The 20,187-nt window shown below is 42.4% G+C and overlaps 1 protein-coding gene across 3 annotated transcripts in view; it reads right to left on the bottom strand.

Annotated features, from left to right (window-relative positions):
- Positions 1 to 20,187, bottom strand: part of LOC139450299 (serine-rich adhesin for platelets-like) — a 61,492-nt gene that overhangs the window by 4,979 nt on the left and 36,326 nt on the right. For all 3 annotated transcript variants that reach the window (XM_071231977.1, XM_071231978.1, XM_071231979.1), the window contains exon 2: positions 13,884 to 20,168. In XM_071231977.1, the coding sequence (XP_071088078.1) occupies positions 13,884 to 20,004 (6,121 nt within the window). In that variant the 5' untranslated portion in view covers positions 20,005 to 20,168. The remainder of the gene's footprint in view (positions 1 to 13,883; positions 20,169 to 20,187) is intronic.

Raw genomic sequence — 20,187 nt, 5'->3', positions numbered from 1 at the left:
TATGTGTGTATTGATGTGTATTGCTGTCTCCCTCCCTGTCCCTATATTGCTTCACTGTTGTATGTAATGACCTTCACTGGTCAGAAAGGAACTCTGACATTTCCATCCCACCTTCTGAAACAAAACAGGATGTCCCGAACATAAGCGGAGGGGTAATTCTAAACAGAGTTTTCAAAAGCTTGCAGATGACCTTGTCGATCCTGATACATTCACAATTATCTTCATCCACGCCCCGTGTCAATTGCCTGTGTCAGTCTACCGCAAATATCACAGGGCACTGTTACAATATACATAGATCCTCGCACAGTGCATACCTCAAATTATAGCCAATCTATTCAGTCGGGGACGTCCTGCCAATTGTTCATAAAAGCAACAATGTTGTTTAACACCTAGTTTGACAAGTGGACAAATGGCGCCTGTTGCCATGGTACGTTTCAAGGGTTTGGTCACGAGATAACGCAATGGCCGGAGTAAGGGCATTACGGGTGTGAGCTGAACCTGAGACTGAGTAGCCTGGGGTTACCTTTAGTATTAAAGATCTTGGCGGGTAGTTTCCGTCTCAAATTACCACTGGCCACGACCTTGGTCCTTTCCATGACCTTATCACATTATCAAAAGTACTTGAAGACCAGCTGACCTTAAAGAACGAAGTCATCTTCGTGGTATTATATAAACGCTTGTTTATCAACCATGATTACAATGCCGTATAATGCTTATTCACCTAATATATCATTAAACACCCATCATATTAGGCTAATGATTAGATAACTATACGCCTTAATGAAAGTGAAGACATGTGAACGTAACACACATGTCTGTATCACTGGTTATTCTACAAACTGCCGATGCTATGAATAGAAAGCTATAAAGTCCTTTCCATATTCATAAGAAACCTCTGCCAAAAGCAGAGTCGATTGTACGATTCCGACTACATAATGAGCATGTGTTTACGAATCACCAGCAAACAGTATAGTGGTGATACCAGATGTTCGCGAAAAGGTGAGCGTTTCCTGCTCCACCGGTGCACCCGCCACACATATCATCACTCATTTATTCCAGTACTGGAGAGCTAGACGCCTACTGCACATGATACATACATTTGTTTATCAGCAGTAACCGTCACAGAAACATATCTGCATTGTTTAGTGAGTATGGTTTTACCCCGATTTTAGCAAAAGTCCAGCAATATCACGGCGGGGGACAACATAAATGGGCTTCACACATTGTACCCGTGTGGAAAATCGAACCCAGGTCTTCGGCGTGATGAGCGAACGCTTTATCCAATAGACTACTCCACTCTGCATTGTTTAAAGATATTTGATAAACATAAAACTATTCTTGTCAGTATTTATCTTTTAGCACTGAACAGACTGGGCACTGGAGAAGAAAATGGGTCTCGTTTTTAATAATATTTCGGTCGCACGGCTGACAAATTGGACGAGAACCTGATGTTTAAGTATCCAACCATCACCATGCCCATTCGGTCAACAACACTCGAATATCATAAGCAGCCCCTGCATACAATGAGGACGCAATTTGTCAAATAATAGCATCCCTACCAGAACTGCGATGCAGGGTATATATGCATTATCTATATGAATCTTAGCATGAATCGTATCTCCCTGGCATCTCCTGATGCAACATTGAAGAACAAAGGTCAAGGATATTATGGACAATAAGCCGACAAACACAACTGTATAAACACATCCATGCTTCGTTGCACCTGTAATGAAGTCTGCCGCCATTTGCGGCAACCCCGTGGCCCAGTGGGGAGTTATTTCCATGGCGATGTCACTCTGTATTAAACCTATGCAGGTCACAAAAGGCTTGTGAGAAGCGTAATCGAGGCATGTGGATGTGGTTTGTATAGAGTGACGCAGCCTGTACTATATTAATCCTCATGGATATACGATGAATGCAATGACGCTGCATAAAACGTTAAACTGAACCTATGTTAATACTTAAAACTATACTTTTCAAATTTATCGCACAATACTCTGCTTGCCAGAAAACATCTAAACATTCCTGATTCCATAAACATTGAAAACATGTTCACACTCAATGGTGTCATACAATGCGGCAACACATTTGTGTTAAGTTATATCATCTATGGAAAGTTACCTGGGGTGTTTGAACAAGGACAATATTTCACACTTGCTTGAAATTCATAATGTCAACGTGTTTTCACCACAATACGTTTTTTGATGTGAAACTGCTTTTACGATCTCAGTTCTTCATCTTGATGTGGTTATATCTAAATGACACACGCAGGTTACATCAGCGATATTCCAGCTATATGACGGAGGCCTGTAAAAACGTCTGGATCAGACAATCCAGTGCTTCATATTACGAACACAGATATCCGCCGTCAGGGTACGATGACACGAATCATCCAAATCACCGTGTCCGACCACTCGATCCATTACACCGACATGCATGGGCTGGTTAACGGGGTGTTTACCGTGTCATGTTTCGGGCATAAAGTTAAACTCAAATAATCAACTCGATTTATCGTCAAGAAGCATATGACATTAGGACGACATATCACCAGACCGCGGGTCTCGAGCTACGAATTATTCGATACATGATTTGAGACAATGAAGTGTTAATATCCCGACAAGGATCTTCAGCGGCACTGATGTCTAACATTACAACTCGTCTCGAGTGAGTGAGGGTTTGTTGCTAAACGCCGCATCAGCAATCTTGCAGCTGTTTACGTGGACACCTTGTCTCGTACCAGGGATAATTCGATATATTTCTAACAGCACTTCGAGTTAACGAGATTTCACTGTGAGTAACATATCAGAGGTTTCTCTTTGGCACTGACGTTTAAACCTAAAAGCAAGGCAGAAAAGAAAGATCATTCAGGAAAAATGCCATGTTCTTGTCGGCGTAATGATATGAGTGAGTGAGTTGGGTTGGACGGCGCTTTGATTAGTATTCCAGTTATATCACGGCGTGTCAGCTGAATGTGGGATCAAAGCTCGAGGTAATGCAAGTCTCAGACGTTTACCACTTTGGTTAATCCTACGAGCACAGGTATGGTGCTGACAAACCTGGTAACATTGGCGGGGTGAACCTGAATTCGAACACACAATCATAGGTCTCTGGCGTGCCCAAGGGGAGCAACTCTGCACAGCGAATTATGGCGCTTCAAACGACCGTCCACTCGTGCCCCCGGTAATGATATCAGTCAGAACTGACAGGAAACACGTACAACTGCACCATTACTTCTACATGAACCATTTAAATTTTAGAAGTTTGATTTAACTGTTGCTCAGAAGTTGTTTAGGGGCGGTCGGGTAGCCTAATGGTTAAAGCGTTCGCTCGTAGCGCCGAAGACCCAAGTTCGAGTCCCGACATGGGTACAATGTGTGAAGCCCATTTCTGGTCTCCCCTGCCGTGATATTGCGGGAATATTGCTAACAGCGGCGTAAAACCATACTCACTCACTCACTCAGAAGTTGTTTGATCAGAGTTACATCATTCAAGGCCTCAGTATGACTCTTTCTACCAAGATTTCAAAGAGCGCCATACGACTCTTGTTCAGAAGTTTTTTGATCAAGGTTACAACACTGAAGGCCTCAACAAAGATTTTAAAAAGTTGTATGGTAACCATGTGGATGACATTTCCAAATTTTACGCATCAGTGACGACGATAATGAGGTCAGATGACATTCCCGATTTGTACCAGATGTTATCATGCTTTTTAGGTGAACACTTGACTTGCCTATGCATGTGTTTGTTGAAGGTGCCATCGTCCGGGCAGGCTACACTCACCTCTTCGCGAACACCTGGTGTCATCACTAATTCATAGTGGTCCATGATGATATACTCGGAATCGTACAAAGGAATCGGCTTTTAGAAGAGATTGATATTGGGAATAGGTTTGACCCTTTTATTTACACATTAATGTTATACCTAGCATAGGCGGAGCTTCGTTTCCCAACATATGCTCATAACGTCTTGTAGCACAGAACATATGGTGTGCTGCGTGTTGGTTAGCCGATAATGGGTGGGAAAATGAGCTGTGCCCATGTCGCAAGTATGTGTAAATTGCCCTGACCTATTCCCCTCCTGTGAACAAAGTAGCAGACATAACAATGCTACATTGTCTCTGTTATAACTTAATACGGCTGTAGTACATTGTGATGGTGATGATGAAGCAGTGTTTGCGATACAACCACGATAATGGCATACGTGAGAGGAAATTCTGTTGTGTCGACATCGACTTTACATCATATATAAATATACATCACATGCAATCTGTATTACTAGGCTAGTTTTAGCAGCATTTCGTAAATCTAGCTTATTTTCGATATTTTGCAATCCAAGCCTATGCGAACTCTTGTTAGAGATCCAAGCCTGGTTTCTAAACACCTTTAAATACATTAAACATGACGTGAGCATTAGTTTTCGACGTTGATATTTGATAGTAAGTAATGTTCATGGTACATTGGAATTGTACAGTCGACACTGCTTTTAGTGGGTATTCCTTATGCCGATGGAAAGGACCTTGTCGCTTTTATTTATCATAACACAACTTATTATTACTGGTATAACTAGAAAACTTAAACTAAAACTATCTTCCAAACATATTCTATGCATTCAAAAGGTATGGCATTATAAAAACATCAGCCAATGTCGCAAGCAATGCCTTTGATTTGAAGTGATGTGACAAGATTGCATACATAGTTCGACTGCCATTTCCCGACATTCATTTGACACATAATTCATTCTCGCCGTTGTGAAATGCATTGTGACGACGAGAGAATTCGCGCTATTCTTTTCTGGTGACAACAGGTTTGTAAAGTGCAGTTTGTTAATTCTAACATTTGTTCACAAGAGTGGGTATGCCATGACCCTGTTACCTTAAACTGTCATTTCCCAAATTTCATCACCTGGGATTCGAACCCGCGTTCAGCAGATCCTGCCACAGATGAAGCACACGCCTTAGGATCACTAGGCCAGTCATTCTCCATGATCAACAATCGCGTACGTTTGTTATAACAAAAGGTTACTTTTTATTGTTAACCTCAACGTAATATTGGAAGTAGTTCTTTGCAAACCCAACTGGTATAGATCCAGTAGCAAAACACAAACATGTGCTTGTAAATTCAGAAGCAAAAACGCTTGCAGACATGTTAACAATAACGACAAAAAATAAACAATAACAAAGCACTCGCTATTCCTAGTATGCAGCAACCAGTGTATGAGAGAGAGCTATTATTACCGCCAGTGTATCATCCTCACGGGGGTGTCTCAGATAAAGAGGGCACTGTCGTACACATACAGCAGTTTCATGTCACCTTGCTCATGGTTGTTCGCACTTTAAGTCTAGTATGGAAAATATTCTGAGGTCAACCTCTTAAAGCGGAGGTCAGTGACAGTGTTTGCCAGGCCGGCTTGAGCCACCCGTAGTGTGTATCATCCTCCCCTTCCCATACAGATTGGCTAGCCATCTGGAGTGACAGTTATTGACTTTCTTACAATATACGTATACATTTCGCCCTGTCGGCTCTCAGCAAACTCTCCACATGGATGGCGAGTCAGGAGAGGGTAGCCTTCATTCGTAGCCGTGGGCGGCGCGTCGTTGTCATGGTAACCATAAAAATACGCTATGTAAATGGGGTGGGCGCATGTAAGGTGTTTGAAAGCCGACAGGACCTCAACTTAATGAAATACTTTAATAGGCTGACGCGTTCTTCTACTGACATGAGGCTAACACTGCTGTGGAATTTCAATACGTGGTAAATATTTGCTGAGGATGCATCACTGCATCGTCACTTAGGCGTCAACTCCATACAGCGCCGTGTTGTGAGGAGTCGCCAAGTAGCCAAAAAGAATGACACCTCTGCTTGTTGCCGATAGAGTAACTCCTGCATCGTTGTGACTAATGGTGAAGATGTCAATGGTTAATATTATAAGGTGACAATGGTGAAGATGTCAATGGTAAAGGTGACAATGGTCAGGGTGACAATGGGGAAGATGTCAATGGTCAAGGTGACAATGGTGAAGATGTCAATGGTCAAGGTGACAATGGTCAGGGTAACAATGGTGAAGGTGTCCATGGTCAAGATGTCAATGGTCTAGGTGTCAATGGTCAAGATGGTAATGGTCAAGGTGACAATAGTTAAGGTGACAATGTTCAAGGTGTCAGTGGTCAAGGTGACAATAGTTAAGGTGACAATGGTCAAGGTGTCAGTGGTCAAGCTGTCAATGGTTAAGGTGACAATGGTGAAGGTATCAATGGTCAAGATGTCAATGGTTAAGGTGAAAATGGTGAAGGTATCAATGGTCAAGATGTCAATGGTTAAGGTGAAAATGGTCAAGGTGTCAATGATCAAGATGTGAATAGTCAAGGTGTCAATGTTCAAGATGTCAATGGTCAGGATGTCGTCGGCAGGATAATATATGACCACTGGTGATTGAATGAATACGCCGTTAGCTATTGTAGATACGTTTTTCGCAGACAATAATGCAACTGACCAACGTGCGCTATCTGACACTGGACGAATGCAGGTTATTTCACGAACACCTAGTGTCATGACTTTTATAAAAGTGAATGGCATGTATAATGATATTTGCTTGAAAATAAATTTATGCAACTATTCAGAAACCGTATGGCCTCCTCACATTCGTTATTTGCAATACCATATAGGAACTCACGACCAAACCCCACCTACTCAGGCGTATCACGAACATATATTTAAGCGCAGAAATACGGTAAATTAAGTGACTAAGGGATAACATCACAATACTGAAATTGCCTAGATACCCCTGTTCCATCAACCGTGACGCTATACAAGCTGTTCACCTTAGTGTCCTGCATGCATTGATATGAATAATAACTCGACAGGCCTTACACCTTGTTCTTTTCAAAAGGCAAAAGCAAACGCCAGATTCGAAGCCAGACATGTCCTACTTGTGTATCACTGTTGTTTAAACTGTCTTTCTATATATGTACACAATCCTGATAAATAACCACTGGCAGGGGGATATAGATTTGGGCTGTATAACGGACCATTAAGTATAAATAAGAGTACTGAGATATACGTGGTGCGTAACGTGATTAGCATATATATATCCCGAACATTGACGAAAGTAGAGTTTAATTTGAAGACTTGTACCATCTTGCTGCATTGCAAGACCATAAATATGACTAGGTGACACTGGAATAGTCATACTGAATTCATATTCATTCATGAAAGCATTTCCAACAGGAATCGACTGGACAAATTGAAAGTTTAAGTAATTGTCAGATTTTACCTCGCTTTCACTCCCTGAAAACAATTATCTAGACCCTATTCCTCCAGACTCCCCCAACCCTTGCAAGTGAAAACCATTTTCTCTCACGTTTCGTTTGCTCTTGGCTCTTTCATTGTCGAATTTTGAATCGTATTTTAATTAATTACGTACTGCAATGTTAAGGGAGAAAGAATAACAACGTGCGTAAAAACGAAAGTTAAGTGTACGTTTATAGTACCTGGTGTCTTTGAAATTGTTAAACATTTACGTACTGCAGTGTTAAGGGAGAAAGAATAACAACGTGCGTAAAAACGAAAGTTAAGTGTACGCTTATAGTACCTGGTCTCTTTGACATTGTTAAACATTGTACTTTACATACAAGGTATGGCGATATTTTATAGCAAGCATGGTAAAGTACTGAAGACATACAGTAATTACTTCCACACGGAGGCCATTAAAGGCCATGTCATGAATACTTCGACCTGCAGTACACGTTTCCCAACTTAAACCAACAGCCCTCTTTACTCGAGATACTAATCCGCAATGTAAGTGGACCACTTAGACACATTTACCTACCACAACGTAAGTGCTAGACTGGTGTTTACATGACTTTATACTAACATTAGCATCAGGTTCCTGCGAAGAACATTACACAACTACGACCATTAGTCAGTGGCTGACATCGACATACGCCGAGATGTATCGAGATACAGCCAGCCACGACGTAACTGCATGCAATTGCAAGGAGCTTTCATAGTACCGCCAACAATGTACACGTCACCGTCCATGCATTACACTTCATCATACTGGGGTTGTCACAATAGGCTGTATGAGTGACAGCTTCATTTTTATATCTTACTAAGTATTCCCAGAGGCTGTGAAAGTCTCACAGGACGTTTATCGTGATAAATGAGCGGTCAGTGAGACTATGAAACGCTCGACTGGACATTGGTGTTTATCTGATTAACTTAAAAGTGCTGTGCGCGGTTCGCCTGACATAGAAAACTATTCACGATCCATATGACAACGAGAAGGATTTCACATACTGTAGACGGACATAATGCATGCATTTGGTAATATGCATGACGGAACATCAATAACAATTTAGGCATAAATAGGTAAAAGGGTGATAAATATAAACCTATTACAGATAAATATTTAACATTGAAAAAGGTAATAGCTATATAGTTATGTATGGATCAGGGCCCCGTCACACAAAGCAGTCTTAGAGAAGACGCTGTCTTAACACTGACTTAAGACAGTCGCAGATCTGAGATCGCTTTGAAGAACGGGACCCTGTTTACATTCCCAGTAGGACGAGTACTCCCAGTATTCCTCGTGTACCAAATGTATGCATGTTGCTTATCTCTGAGTTAATTAAGGAGATAGTTTACTCCCCGCAAGAAGATTTAAGGTAATAAATTCCTTTCGCTGCTGTTCAGTGTCTCATTGATACATTATTTTGGGTGTTTCTGTTTCTCAAACCCATTCAAAATCTACATTTGTTTAGTCTAAAAACTAACTTAACAAATACATTTTTAATGCACCATCTGATCTAAACATAAACTTGTGTTCAGTGTAACAGGTGAAGATTCTAATTTTTGTCTACATACTCGTGCAGCTTGAAGGTGTGAATGACACCAATACAACTTTAATCTAAAGCATTTTGACAATCCCTTTGCAAACATATCTCATCGTAAGTGTGAATGCGAAATTTTCCTTTACAAATGAAAGCTATTCCTTTCCTATAGAATTTCTGAGTAAACGTAGTAAGACCTCTAGTGTGGCCCCATGCCTCATCAGGTGTGTTGTACAAATACCCAACCGTGCTAAATATGCGCACACACATGTGTACCATAGAGGTTCTCAGTTTACTTAATGCTTTTATATATGTTCCAGGGTTCCAGTGAGCCATGCCTGATATGAGAAGTACACACTGGGGTATCTCTGTTCCAACAACCCTGTTTGTGTAACCTATATATATATATCATATTGATGAGAGAGCCCCAGGTTATTTTCCTAAGGTCGTCAAAGACACGTTCTTGATAGACCATGCAGTAAAGAATTTGTCAATATGGTATATACATTATGAGTGACAGTGATTTATACCACAACGGATGCTTCACAATAACATAGTTAGGAACCAGCATTTTGTTGGTATAGGTATTTAGATTTCTCGTCATATCAGTATTTTCTTTGGTGTTTAGGTTTGTCTGTATGTCCGTTGTTTGACGTCGTACGGTGGTATCTATATCTACCTTTGACCTGACAGTTATGCTGCCATGGTGATAACATCTACACCTGACCCGATAGCGTGTTGCTATAGTTATATTATCTACCACTGAGTCGACATGTGGGTTGCCATAGGACAATTACTAACGGATGACCCAACATTTTGGTTGCTATGGTAGTTTTATCATCCGATGACCCACAATTTGATTGCTATGGTAGTTTTATCAACCGACGACCTGAAATTTGGGTTGCGATGGCAGGTACATTAGCAAATGACCCAACATGTTGGTTGCTATGGTAGTTGTATCAACCGATGACCCAACATGTTCGTTGCTATGGTAGTTGTATCAACCGATGACCCAACATGTTGGTTACTATGGTAGTTGTATCAACCGATAACCCAACATTTAGGTTGCTAGTATAGTTTTAGCAACCGATTACCCGCGATTTAGTTGCTGTGGTAGTTTTAGCAACCGACGACCTGAAATATGGGTTGCGATGGCAGGTATATTAGCCAATGACCCAACATATCGGTTGCTATGGTAGTTGTATTAACCAATGACCCAACATGTTGGTTGCTATGGTAGTTCTATCAACCAATGACCCGACATTTTGGTTGCTATCAATGGTAGTTTGCTTTCCTGGAAGTTCTATCACCCAACCCCACAGATGTGTTACCAAAGCAATGATACTGACTAGAGGGAGAGGATGTGTGGATTACTGTAGTAATAATATCAAACGCTGGAAAATGGGTTATTTTAATAACAATATGTCGGCTGTTTTATGGTCTTGAAAATAGTGATTCCTGTGAATTAACCTTTGCAACTGATAATTTATTTCTATGATAAAGTGTGAATTAAGTTATCAAAAATACTCCTTTATGTTTATTATGCGACAATGTCACGTTACAGAATAAAACCATAACATGCATAATCATTGCAATATGTCGACACATTTTTCCAATAGGTACAAGTGTCTTGACACATGAGTAGTATTTTTCTTAATAAACTTATTTCAGTGCGATAATAATATTCAGTTTTGCCTTGGAAGTGTTTGGCTTTCTACCGCTGAATGAACGGAGTTCTTTGAAACATATATGCCCGTGATTGCTGAAAATTGCCATCGATTGGATGTGTCTATATTAGTTATGGAACAACTTCTTGACCACACAGACCCACCAAGGCATTAGACTACCGGTACCAATAGTGGCAGCCATATAGCTAGTGTACTCACGGAGACAAGGAATTACAGTGTTTACAAATAAGGCTTGAATTCTTCGTCAGTGTATGTTACCGTAACTGATTACGCTTAACGTGTATATTTGTTATCCGTGGTGTCATTTCCTTACAGATGAGTTCCATTTGAGTCCCATTTTAAGGCCAGGATATAGAGATATTTCTACTACATTTGGACTGTAATTCATGATTAGCCATGCTTCACAGGCTACCGTGTGATCATCAGAGCCACGAATACCGCCTACATTCTAAACATAATTACTACATTCACCTTTCACCATGGGCCAGTGACCCTGATCCGTGGACATAACGTGTTCGATTTCTCCTCATGAGGTGGACACATCGTACAAGATTTCACATCATTGAGGTTGACAAAATGTTCCTGATTTCTCCTCATTGAGGTTGACGCAATGTTCAAGATTTCTCCTCCTGATGTTTACACAATGTACAAGATTTCTCCTCATTGAGGTTGAGACAACGTTCAAGATTTCTCCTCATTGAGGTTTAGACAATGGTCAAGATTTCTCCTCATTGAGGTTGACGCAATGTTCAAGATCTCCTGATGTTTACACAATGTACAAAATTTCTCCTCATTGAGGTTTAGACAATGTTCCTGATTTCTCCTCATTGAGGTTTAGACAATGTTCAAGATTTCTCCCCATTGAGGTTTAGACAATGTTTAAGACCTCCCCTCATGACGTTGACGCAATGTTCAAAATTTCTCCTCATGATGTTGACACAATGCTCAAGATTTCTCTTTACTGAGATTGACAAAATGTTTAAAATTTCTTCTCATGAGGTTTAGACAATGTTCAAGAATTTTCCTCACCAGGTAGATACAATGTTCAAATTTATCCTTAAATTTCTCATGTGGTTGATACAATATTCAAGATATCTTCAATTAAGGAAATATTTACCATACTGTCGTCTTCATGGAGCCTAGCTTCTCATGTAGATAAATAAATTAGATAAATTATTATGTTCGTAATTACTCTTCTGTGTTGCAAATATGTGTTGAACAACATCGAACATACCAGCTAAACCTAACTAGCACATCTTGTCATTCAAAGAATATAGATATAAACCATTTCTTCAAACAATTAGTTAAGATAATATAAGTAGGGCGTGTTCCGATATAACGTTGTGTGTGTTTATGGGACCCAGTTATATGAGACGAATAAATCTCCACATTGTCAGGTCACCCTGATTGGAATGTTAGGAATGGAAGGAGCAGGCAATCGATCACGTGGACAAATAAGAGGACAGGTCCTAATTTAAAATTTCATTATTTTATCTACATAATGTTTTCGTTTTTCTTTCTTCCAATCTGTGTCTTTACACATAATATTTAAATACATCCCAATTCCCATGCATCGTTATCTAAATAAAGAGGTTGTCATCCATTCGAATTGCTTGTTATTCACAGCATATAACAAATAATTGTCTCATGAACAATAAAACGGTTGCTCCTCATCTATTATCACCTGATGACAGATTGTAGATTATTTAAATCATAAACGTGGAATACTGAACAAACACCATGCGAAAGAATGTATCGCCTCAGGCCAAAACGTTCGTTGCCCTACTGTGAAATGGCAAATGATATTCAAATATGTGTGGGATTGAGCTGCCACATTAAAAAGTATCCATGACACTGTGGTGATCAAAACTACAACTTGTGAGATACCAGTAATATTCAAATATGATTGACAAATACATTGAACGTGGACCTACATTTCCCTTCATCCAATAGCTTTATGATAATGATTATTTCAAGCGTTGGCGTGTTGAAGGGGTGAACACAAAGTTGCCGTTGGGAATATCTATACCCTTTGAAAATTGAACTGTGTCGGATTTAGTGAGGTCAGCAGATATGACCTTATTACAAATGGTGTACGTCGAACTGCTGAAGTGAAATATTCAATGCTGTAAGCTTGAATAAAGCTGTACTGGACTGAAAGGAATCATGTCGAAACGCTCCAACGGGCGTTATGCATTAGCATGATAAAGATAAGACCTAACTGAAAGGAGACATATTTTGTTAGCTCTGCTTCATTCAAATGACAAGTCTTCCGAATAACTAGTCCAAAAAAGTAAAACATACTGCTAAACAGAAAACCTATATCTGTAACTATGTATGTTTCTTGATAATCGTATAAACCTTTATTCACAGCGTCCATTTCAAATATATGTTGGGACGTAGACGTTCACATATACATGCTTCTCTTAAACCAGTCTGACTTTAGATTTGCTGAATACATGGCAGTACAACACGACATGCTTGCTCTCTAAATAACTCTCACGAACAGCCATTCGAATACATATGCATGATTTTCTTAACCTGCTTTCGTGATTTGAACATTTTTCAAAGAATATCCTTCTGAAAAGAAATGGCCGCCTCGCAACCTTACATATGCACGTTCATTGAATGAGTTTTACACTGACAACGGTGACATCTGCCTACTGAATATAGCCTGCAAATCCGCAAACGACCTCTCATTCAGACTCACTGCATACACCTAAACTCCATTTGAATTTTCAAGTAGAAAAGTATTGTATTGTGAGCTGAAAGGTCGCGCATAGGTGTTTCACGTGTTACATTTACACAATTTGACACAGTTTCATTAATACATGATGTGGGAATTTGATACTTCTGGCACTCCCCCTTTTTTAACTGGATTTTGTTCTGTTTAATCACCTTTATTAGAAATGAAGAACTGATTGCACAACAACCTCGGGGCGCTTTAGTCATGGTAATGTTTGTCAATCGGGTGGTGTGGGAAAGGGCCAAGTATAGGACTGGAAGCGGGGATCCTCCTCACTGATCATACACAGTGAGACATGAATGTTAACTAGAGAATATGACACACTATATCTGTAGTCATTCATATTACCGAGTGGGTTCATTAAATGAATGAATATTGTTGTACACCGCAGTCAGCAATATTCCAGCTGTATCGCGGTGATATGTATACATTCCTGGACTTGCAAACTAGTGATTGACAGCATGAGCAACTATACTCCATCGTGGCACACTATGAGGTCACACATTCTAACCACCCAATCCAGATAGTTGTCTCTTTTTCTAAATCCCGGGGACCTGTTCTGCCCCCAAACCTCAACGGGTGCATTACACAAGGATGTTTCATAATAACGGAATGTTCTTACCATTTCTGCTGCTGCTCCTGTGTTGATGTGCTATCCTATCCACGGTGTCGAAGGTGATGTCTTGGTTCACCCTACTCCTGAACTCCGACTGGTGGACATCCTCCTCAACCCGCTCCTCCTCGAATTTCTTATAAAGGTCAGGGTCACTCTGATACAGAGGATTGTCCTTCTGAAGATGGAACTCATTGTCAAACAAATTCAAATTGTCATCAAAGTCATCTTCATCCTTGCTGGGGTCAATTTTGTTTTTGATTAGAATTCTACCCCTTTCCACTTTCAGGTCTTCTGTTTCGTCTGGTATCTCTGAATGTAATGGTTCCCGGCGAACAGTGTATATTTGTTGTTCTACTCTCCTAACCTTTTCTTCACGAGCGTATTCTCCATTCCCTTCATTGTCGGAGCTCACGATCTCGGTCCCCGTCCCTGAATCGGCAGTCATGTCGTGTGAGAAGCTTCTTGAGATATTCCTGTTAGTCTTGGGTGGAGATGGAGAGGTAGATCTGAGGAAGAACGTCTTCTCTGTTTTAAAATTCTGAGAGTTGGATCTCCCAACAGGCCTGTAATCATCTTTGTCGGAGAAGGCAACGTAACTTCTAGATTCTTTTTCAGGACTCAGGCTTGCAAAAGAAGAGCTCCTTTGGTTAGTAGTGTAATCTGTAGAGTAATTACGTCTGTTAATGTCAACGGAGCTCTTATGCCATTGCGGCTGACTCAACACTCGGCTGTAATATGGCTGAGGAGATATGGACCTTACCCGTTTACTTAACATAACAGGCTCGCTATCTTCCACGCGACTTGGGCTAAGTGTCCTCTGAACATAATATTTAGTTTGTTCATCTCTTCTCGATCTTCGCCCCTGCACGGGAGACGATGGGTATTCACGTTCTATCGAGGATCTGCGGTATTTGGGTGATGTAATCCGGTACTTTCCTCTCCTCTCTTCATCGGAGTCTGAGGAATAGCTACCCCTCCGGCCTCGGGTGGGCGAAGCCCTGCTGTCCCACATGCTGCCATTTGTCAGATTATCCTCTGATTTCACATTCATCACTGTGTACACAGAGTTCCGCGTAGAAGCGTCAACAGACCTGCCTCGTCTCGGGCCGGGATCGACGCGTATGACAGTTGTGTGGGATGGAGATTCCCTGCGTGTTAGTGAGTCGTCAAAGTAACCAGAGTCGAATCTAGTCGGACTTGCCACCCTTCTGTACCTCGAGTCCCGCTGCTGAGACCGAGTGGAGATCTTCCGCGACACAATTAAGTCCTCCGATGAGGATGTCCTTGCCACTCGGTAGTTATGTTCAGGTTGTGTAGCGTTGACATCGTCGACTAGTGGATCTGTACTACTGCTACCGAATAAACTTCTGTTTGTAACTCTCCTTTGCGCTTTCATAGATTTGTCAGAAGGGGTCACACTGGTAACTCTATATACCTGCTGGGAATCGTCTATCTCTGGTGTATGGTCCATTTGTCTTCTTGTTAGTGCATCTTCGTTTCTAATATTTGACACTCTGTACTTCGCGCCTGTGTTAGTGTGCTCATCGTCTTCTGAATCAGAAAGATTTCTCGGCCCATGTCGGCGTTTTCTGACGGGAGACAGCCTGTCATTTGTAACCTCCAGTTTTGTAACTGATTTGTAACGCTTCTGTTCACTCCCAGTTCCAAATGAATCACGGGTTCTATAAAAACCGTCCTGTGTCCTGTCCGTATTGAACAGCTCTTCGGCGGGTATCGTCGTAATGACCTTGTATCGCTCAGAGCTGCGATCACTTCTACTATCGCGAGAATTGAAGACTGGTTCATTATACACTTTAGTGCTGGGTGTGTGTCTGACACGCCATAAATCTCCGTCTTTGTTGACAGACTCTTCGTAGTTGAATGCTTTGTGTTGATAAAAGTCAGGCCTCGTTGGTTGGTCCTCTACATATTCGTAGATTGTTCGTCTCTCCGGTGAAGTTTGGGTGCGGATTGGTGATCTTATCATTCTATACCGAGGACTCTCCCCAGGAGGAGAAGCTTCCGCTGACGTACTCTTAGATGTCTGAGATCCATACTGGCTATCTGCGTCTCCAAAAGACACGTTGTTGGTCCTGCTTGTTACTGCGTCACTTGATGTGAAATACGTCTTCTCAATATTTGGACGACTGCCTTTCGGTATGGAGTCGATACGTGTGATGTATCGAGTTCGTCCTCGACTTGCAGACGAATCTGCACGATCCAGTGATGAACTCTTGATTTGCCTGACACTGTAGGACTTGGTACCTCGTCTTCCATCCGAGGATTGACTAGAGTCACTGTTATAGCCGTTTGTAAAGTGAATACTGTCATTTGAATTCATAGAACTATTTCGAAAAGAATTAACCGTCCTGTTATTTTGATTCCATTCCGATCTGATATCTCGTTCTTGGGGGACATCGATCATCATATCGACCTTTTGGCCGATCACCGTCGACTTCGTCGTTGTAACTGTTACACCTGTTGCAACGTCCTGAATCAAAGGTTCAACAGAAGCTGCAGCGACAGCACCTCCGTGGTTGTTTGCAAGTGACACATTATATGTGGAAATCTGCCTTGTGTCTGTTGCTGGATAATCTGGGGCTGGCGTCATCAGAGCTAATGCCTGGTTGCCATTGGATGCCAATGTTATTGTCCTGTACCCAGTGTCACCCCCCACTTGTACCTCGTCGCCGTTTTCCATCCACGCTTTGACTTGTGTGTCTGTCGTCTGCTCGGTCCACAGAGGGCGATCCTGTTCATCCGTCACAATATTCAAAACTGTCTTTTTATAGACATCTTCATGTAGAGCCATATCGGTATCTGCACTTCTCAGAGCCACGGCAGTGTGATTATTCGCTTGACTTGCCATGCTATCTACATCCTGATCCGAAATCACACTTATCCCGCTCACTGTCACATCGCCTCGCTCTACTGAGTCGTTTTGGAAATCAGTCACGGCCAATCCGCGATCAGCCGTGTTCAAACTGTCAAACAAGTTGGAAAGTACTTCTTTTGCTTTACCATAATTCAAATCAGAGCTGTCAACAGAAATCCTTGTTGACTCTGGTGTATTAAAATCATAACTACGGAGGCTGCTCTGACCTGTGTCAAAAGTGTGACTTGTATCTACATCACCTGACGTAAACACCATGCCTGACTGATCAAATGTAGCCGTCTGCCTCGGCTTATCGCTGACATCCTCAACAACATACAGATCCCCAACATTGTCCTGAACAACATAAACACCACTGCTCGTTTCCTCAGTGTTAACGCGTGGTCCTGATGCTCCGCTAGTCGAGCGACTGTGTCCCGACACTCGACTGAGTCCTGATGCATGACTGTGTCCCGATGCTCGACTATGCTCTGAAACTCGACTATGCTCCGATGCACGGCTGTGTCCACTTGCACGGCTGTGTATATCAAAACTTTGCATTTCACCCATAGCAGCCGACATGTTTGATGAATATCCCGAAGATGTATTCATAAAACCATTTGAAAGCATAGGCGTATTTGCCTGGCTGTTAAGTTCAGACGCGTGAATAGATCTCACATTCATATTTGTACCTACTTGGGATGTTTCATTATTCACAGGTTCAACCTCTGAGTCAGATTCGGGATAATCGTCGAAAAATAAACTACGAAATCCTGTGTCTTTTTTCGTCGGTTTGCTGTCGCCTGCTTTCAAATCTGCGTCTACTCTTCCAGGTGGTTGCTCCTCCGAAACCTCCTCAGCTTGTTTACTGTCAAAACCTATCGGAGTATCTGAAGCAGACGACACAGCAAGCTCGCCCCGCTGTGAACCTGATTCGGTCACGTGACCATGCGAAATGCTTTTCCGCGAACTCTCGCCGTCAAGTCGCTCATCAAGTCGGGTTTCCCTGCGACTATCAATCACTTCTTCATCCCCAGAAGGCTCGCTGTAAGAGTTTCTTTGCTCTTCGGTGGAAGTAAACGTGGTTGACTCTATAACAGGCTCATCTTCTTTCGGCAAAGATAAATTACCGTCTTCAGATTTGTTTGTATACGTCTTCGTTTCTTCTTTCTTCTTCGTAGCTTCAAAAGCCTTCTTTTGATTGTCGTGCATCGTTTTCAGGCGTCTGTTCAGAAACGCAATGATGTTAGCCCGGGAGTAAGGGTTGGAATCATCATTCTCTGAATTTTCCCATCTATCAGACCCAACTGTAGACGTAGCATCATTATTTACGGGCGCAGGTTCCAAACTCGTTTTAGCTGTTACACTGACCTTTGCGGGACTGTCCACTTTAAGGTCGGTGCCAACAACGGCGTTAGCCGACATTTCAACTACATCCACCCTCTTCAGCGGTGTGGTTGTATGTGTCGGGCTGAGCGGGGCGTCGTCTGTTTCGTCAGCGCTGAACATATCAATGACCTTTTTGTAACGCTTCATTTGCTGCGTTTTGGTCATTTTGAACAATTCTTTCCTTCGTTTCTTTATTGCCGACGGTTTAAATTCACCATCACCTAGCTTGCTGTATATTTGTTTCAGTTCATCAACAGTGCCTGGTTTGATTGCTGAACGTGTGGTTTTAAGGGGGTCATTCCATTTAATCACCTTCAAACCGCTGCTTGGACTGGTGACAACGCTATCATGGCTGGAGGAGTTATGTCCCTTGGATTGTTCCGGCGTGTCGATGCTGTTGCTAGCGAAATAATCATTTTTGGGAAGAGACAGTGCGTGCAACTCATCCACGTGACTGCTGTTGTCAGAACTGATAGTGGTTTCCCCGATAACAGTTTTATTGAAATACCTCAAAGTCTCATCCTCAGATTTGTACTCAGATGATGCGTCGGATTCGGTTAGAGACCCGCCCATTGGACGCCCCGAAACAATTATAGTCGGAGGTCGGGGTGGTGCTGGTGGTGTAGGGGGTGGCGGTGGTATATATGGTGGTGGTGGGGGCGGTGGAGGAGATGGCGGTTGGGCTAGTTGTCGAGACGTCTGAGGGTAAACCGCTGTCAGTTTCTTCACTGGCGGGCTCGATCCACCCGCCATCCCATTGCTAAAATCTTCCAATGTTGGGGAGTGAGGTCTTTTAACATGTAGAGACAACGTCTGATTTTCTACTGTCTCATTTCGGGAGGACGTTCTGAGGGGGGGTTCGGGACTTGGAGGAGGTGTGAAATCAGGAGGGGAAGACGAAGGTAGGAGGGGTGGTGGGGAGGGAGGGGTAGATTGGAAAGGGACATCTGCGTCTGATGCCGGTGGGGGTGACGTTGAGGTGTCGGATATGTCGTCAGTTGCTACGGGGAAAGACGAAAGTGAGTCTAAGATGTCGGTTGTAGATTTTAAATCGTATGACGTTACTTCCGCGTCATCGTCGTCGTTGTCGTTGTCAGGTGTGGGTTGCGGTGGCGTTGTAAGCGTATGCGACGTTGACTTCAAGGACAGTGTTGTCGGGGAATCATATCCCTTGGAAACAGTGTTTAGAAAATACGACATTACCTCGTCAGTATCGTCATGGCCAGTGGGTGGGGGCGAAGGGGGTGGGGTGGGCAAACTCGTAGTCATGTTCTCAAATTCCCGGGGCTCATATTCGGAAGTATCCATGTCTGTGTCCGCTACAGGATAAGAGCTCTCAGTCATATGGATCTTGGTCGTGAGTGAATCTGTTTCGGTAATAGTATGAGTGGATACTGATTTTGTGGACGACCGATTTTCACTGTCAAAACCGTTTTCGTTAATTTCAGGAATGACGTCGCTAGTCATGTCTGTGTCATCCTCGTTTGGCAAGGGCGGAGGGTCTGTAGGCTGGAGGGTGGGGTCAGATGTGAGGGTTTGGGATTCGAATTCTCGGAGAGACACAGATGAGAATGACGCATCAGGTGAGACAGTGTGTGAGTTCGAGACACTCGTGTTCGCAGACGACATTGAAATTGGCCTGTCAGAGAATGTTTTTGTCACAGTTCTTCTGCCACTAAGATTATCGCCTTTACTAAAACTGGTCCGGATATTGCGGGAAGAAAAAACCATCCTTGGCTTTCGGCCTAGCTCAGCAGAACGAACAACTGAATCCGAATGAGTTCGTCTGACTTGGTTCTTGATTCCCGCCAAAACACTGGATGGAATTCTGGGAAGGGATACACCAACCGTATTTCGTCTTTCCATTTTGAAGCTGTATTCCAAAAACGGTAATTAATCCATACGAAATTCAGACGTTAACACCACAATTGAATCAGTCGGGGGGGACGCGACAGACTGGGAGTCGACAGCGTCTTGGAGCCTTTGGTATCCAAATCTGGACATTCAGAATCGTTCAGCCATCAGAGACGCTGAAAAGAAAACAATATC

Source organism: Haliotis cracherodii, unplaced genomic scaffold, assembly GCF_022045235.1.
Source record: "Haliotis cracherodii isolate W230 unplaced genomic scaffold, xgHalCrac1.p SCAF_8, whole genome shotgun sequence".
Taxonomy (NCBI): Eukaryota; Metazoa; Mollusca; class Gastropoda; order Lepetellida; family Haliotidae; genus Haliotis; species Haliotis cracherodii.
This window is presented reverse-complemented; position numbering and strand designations above follow the sequence as displayed.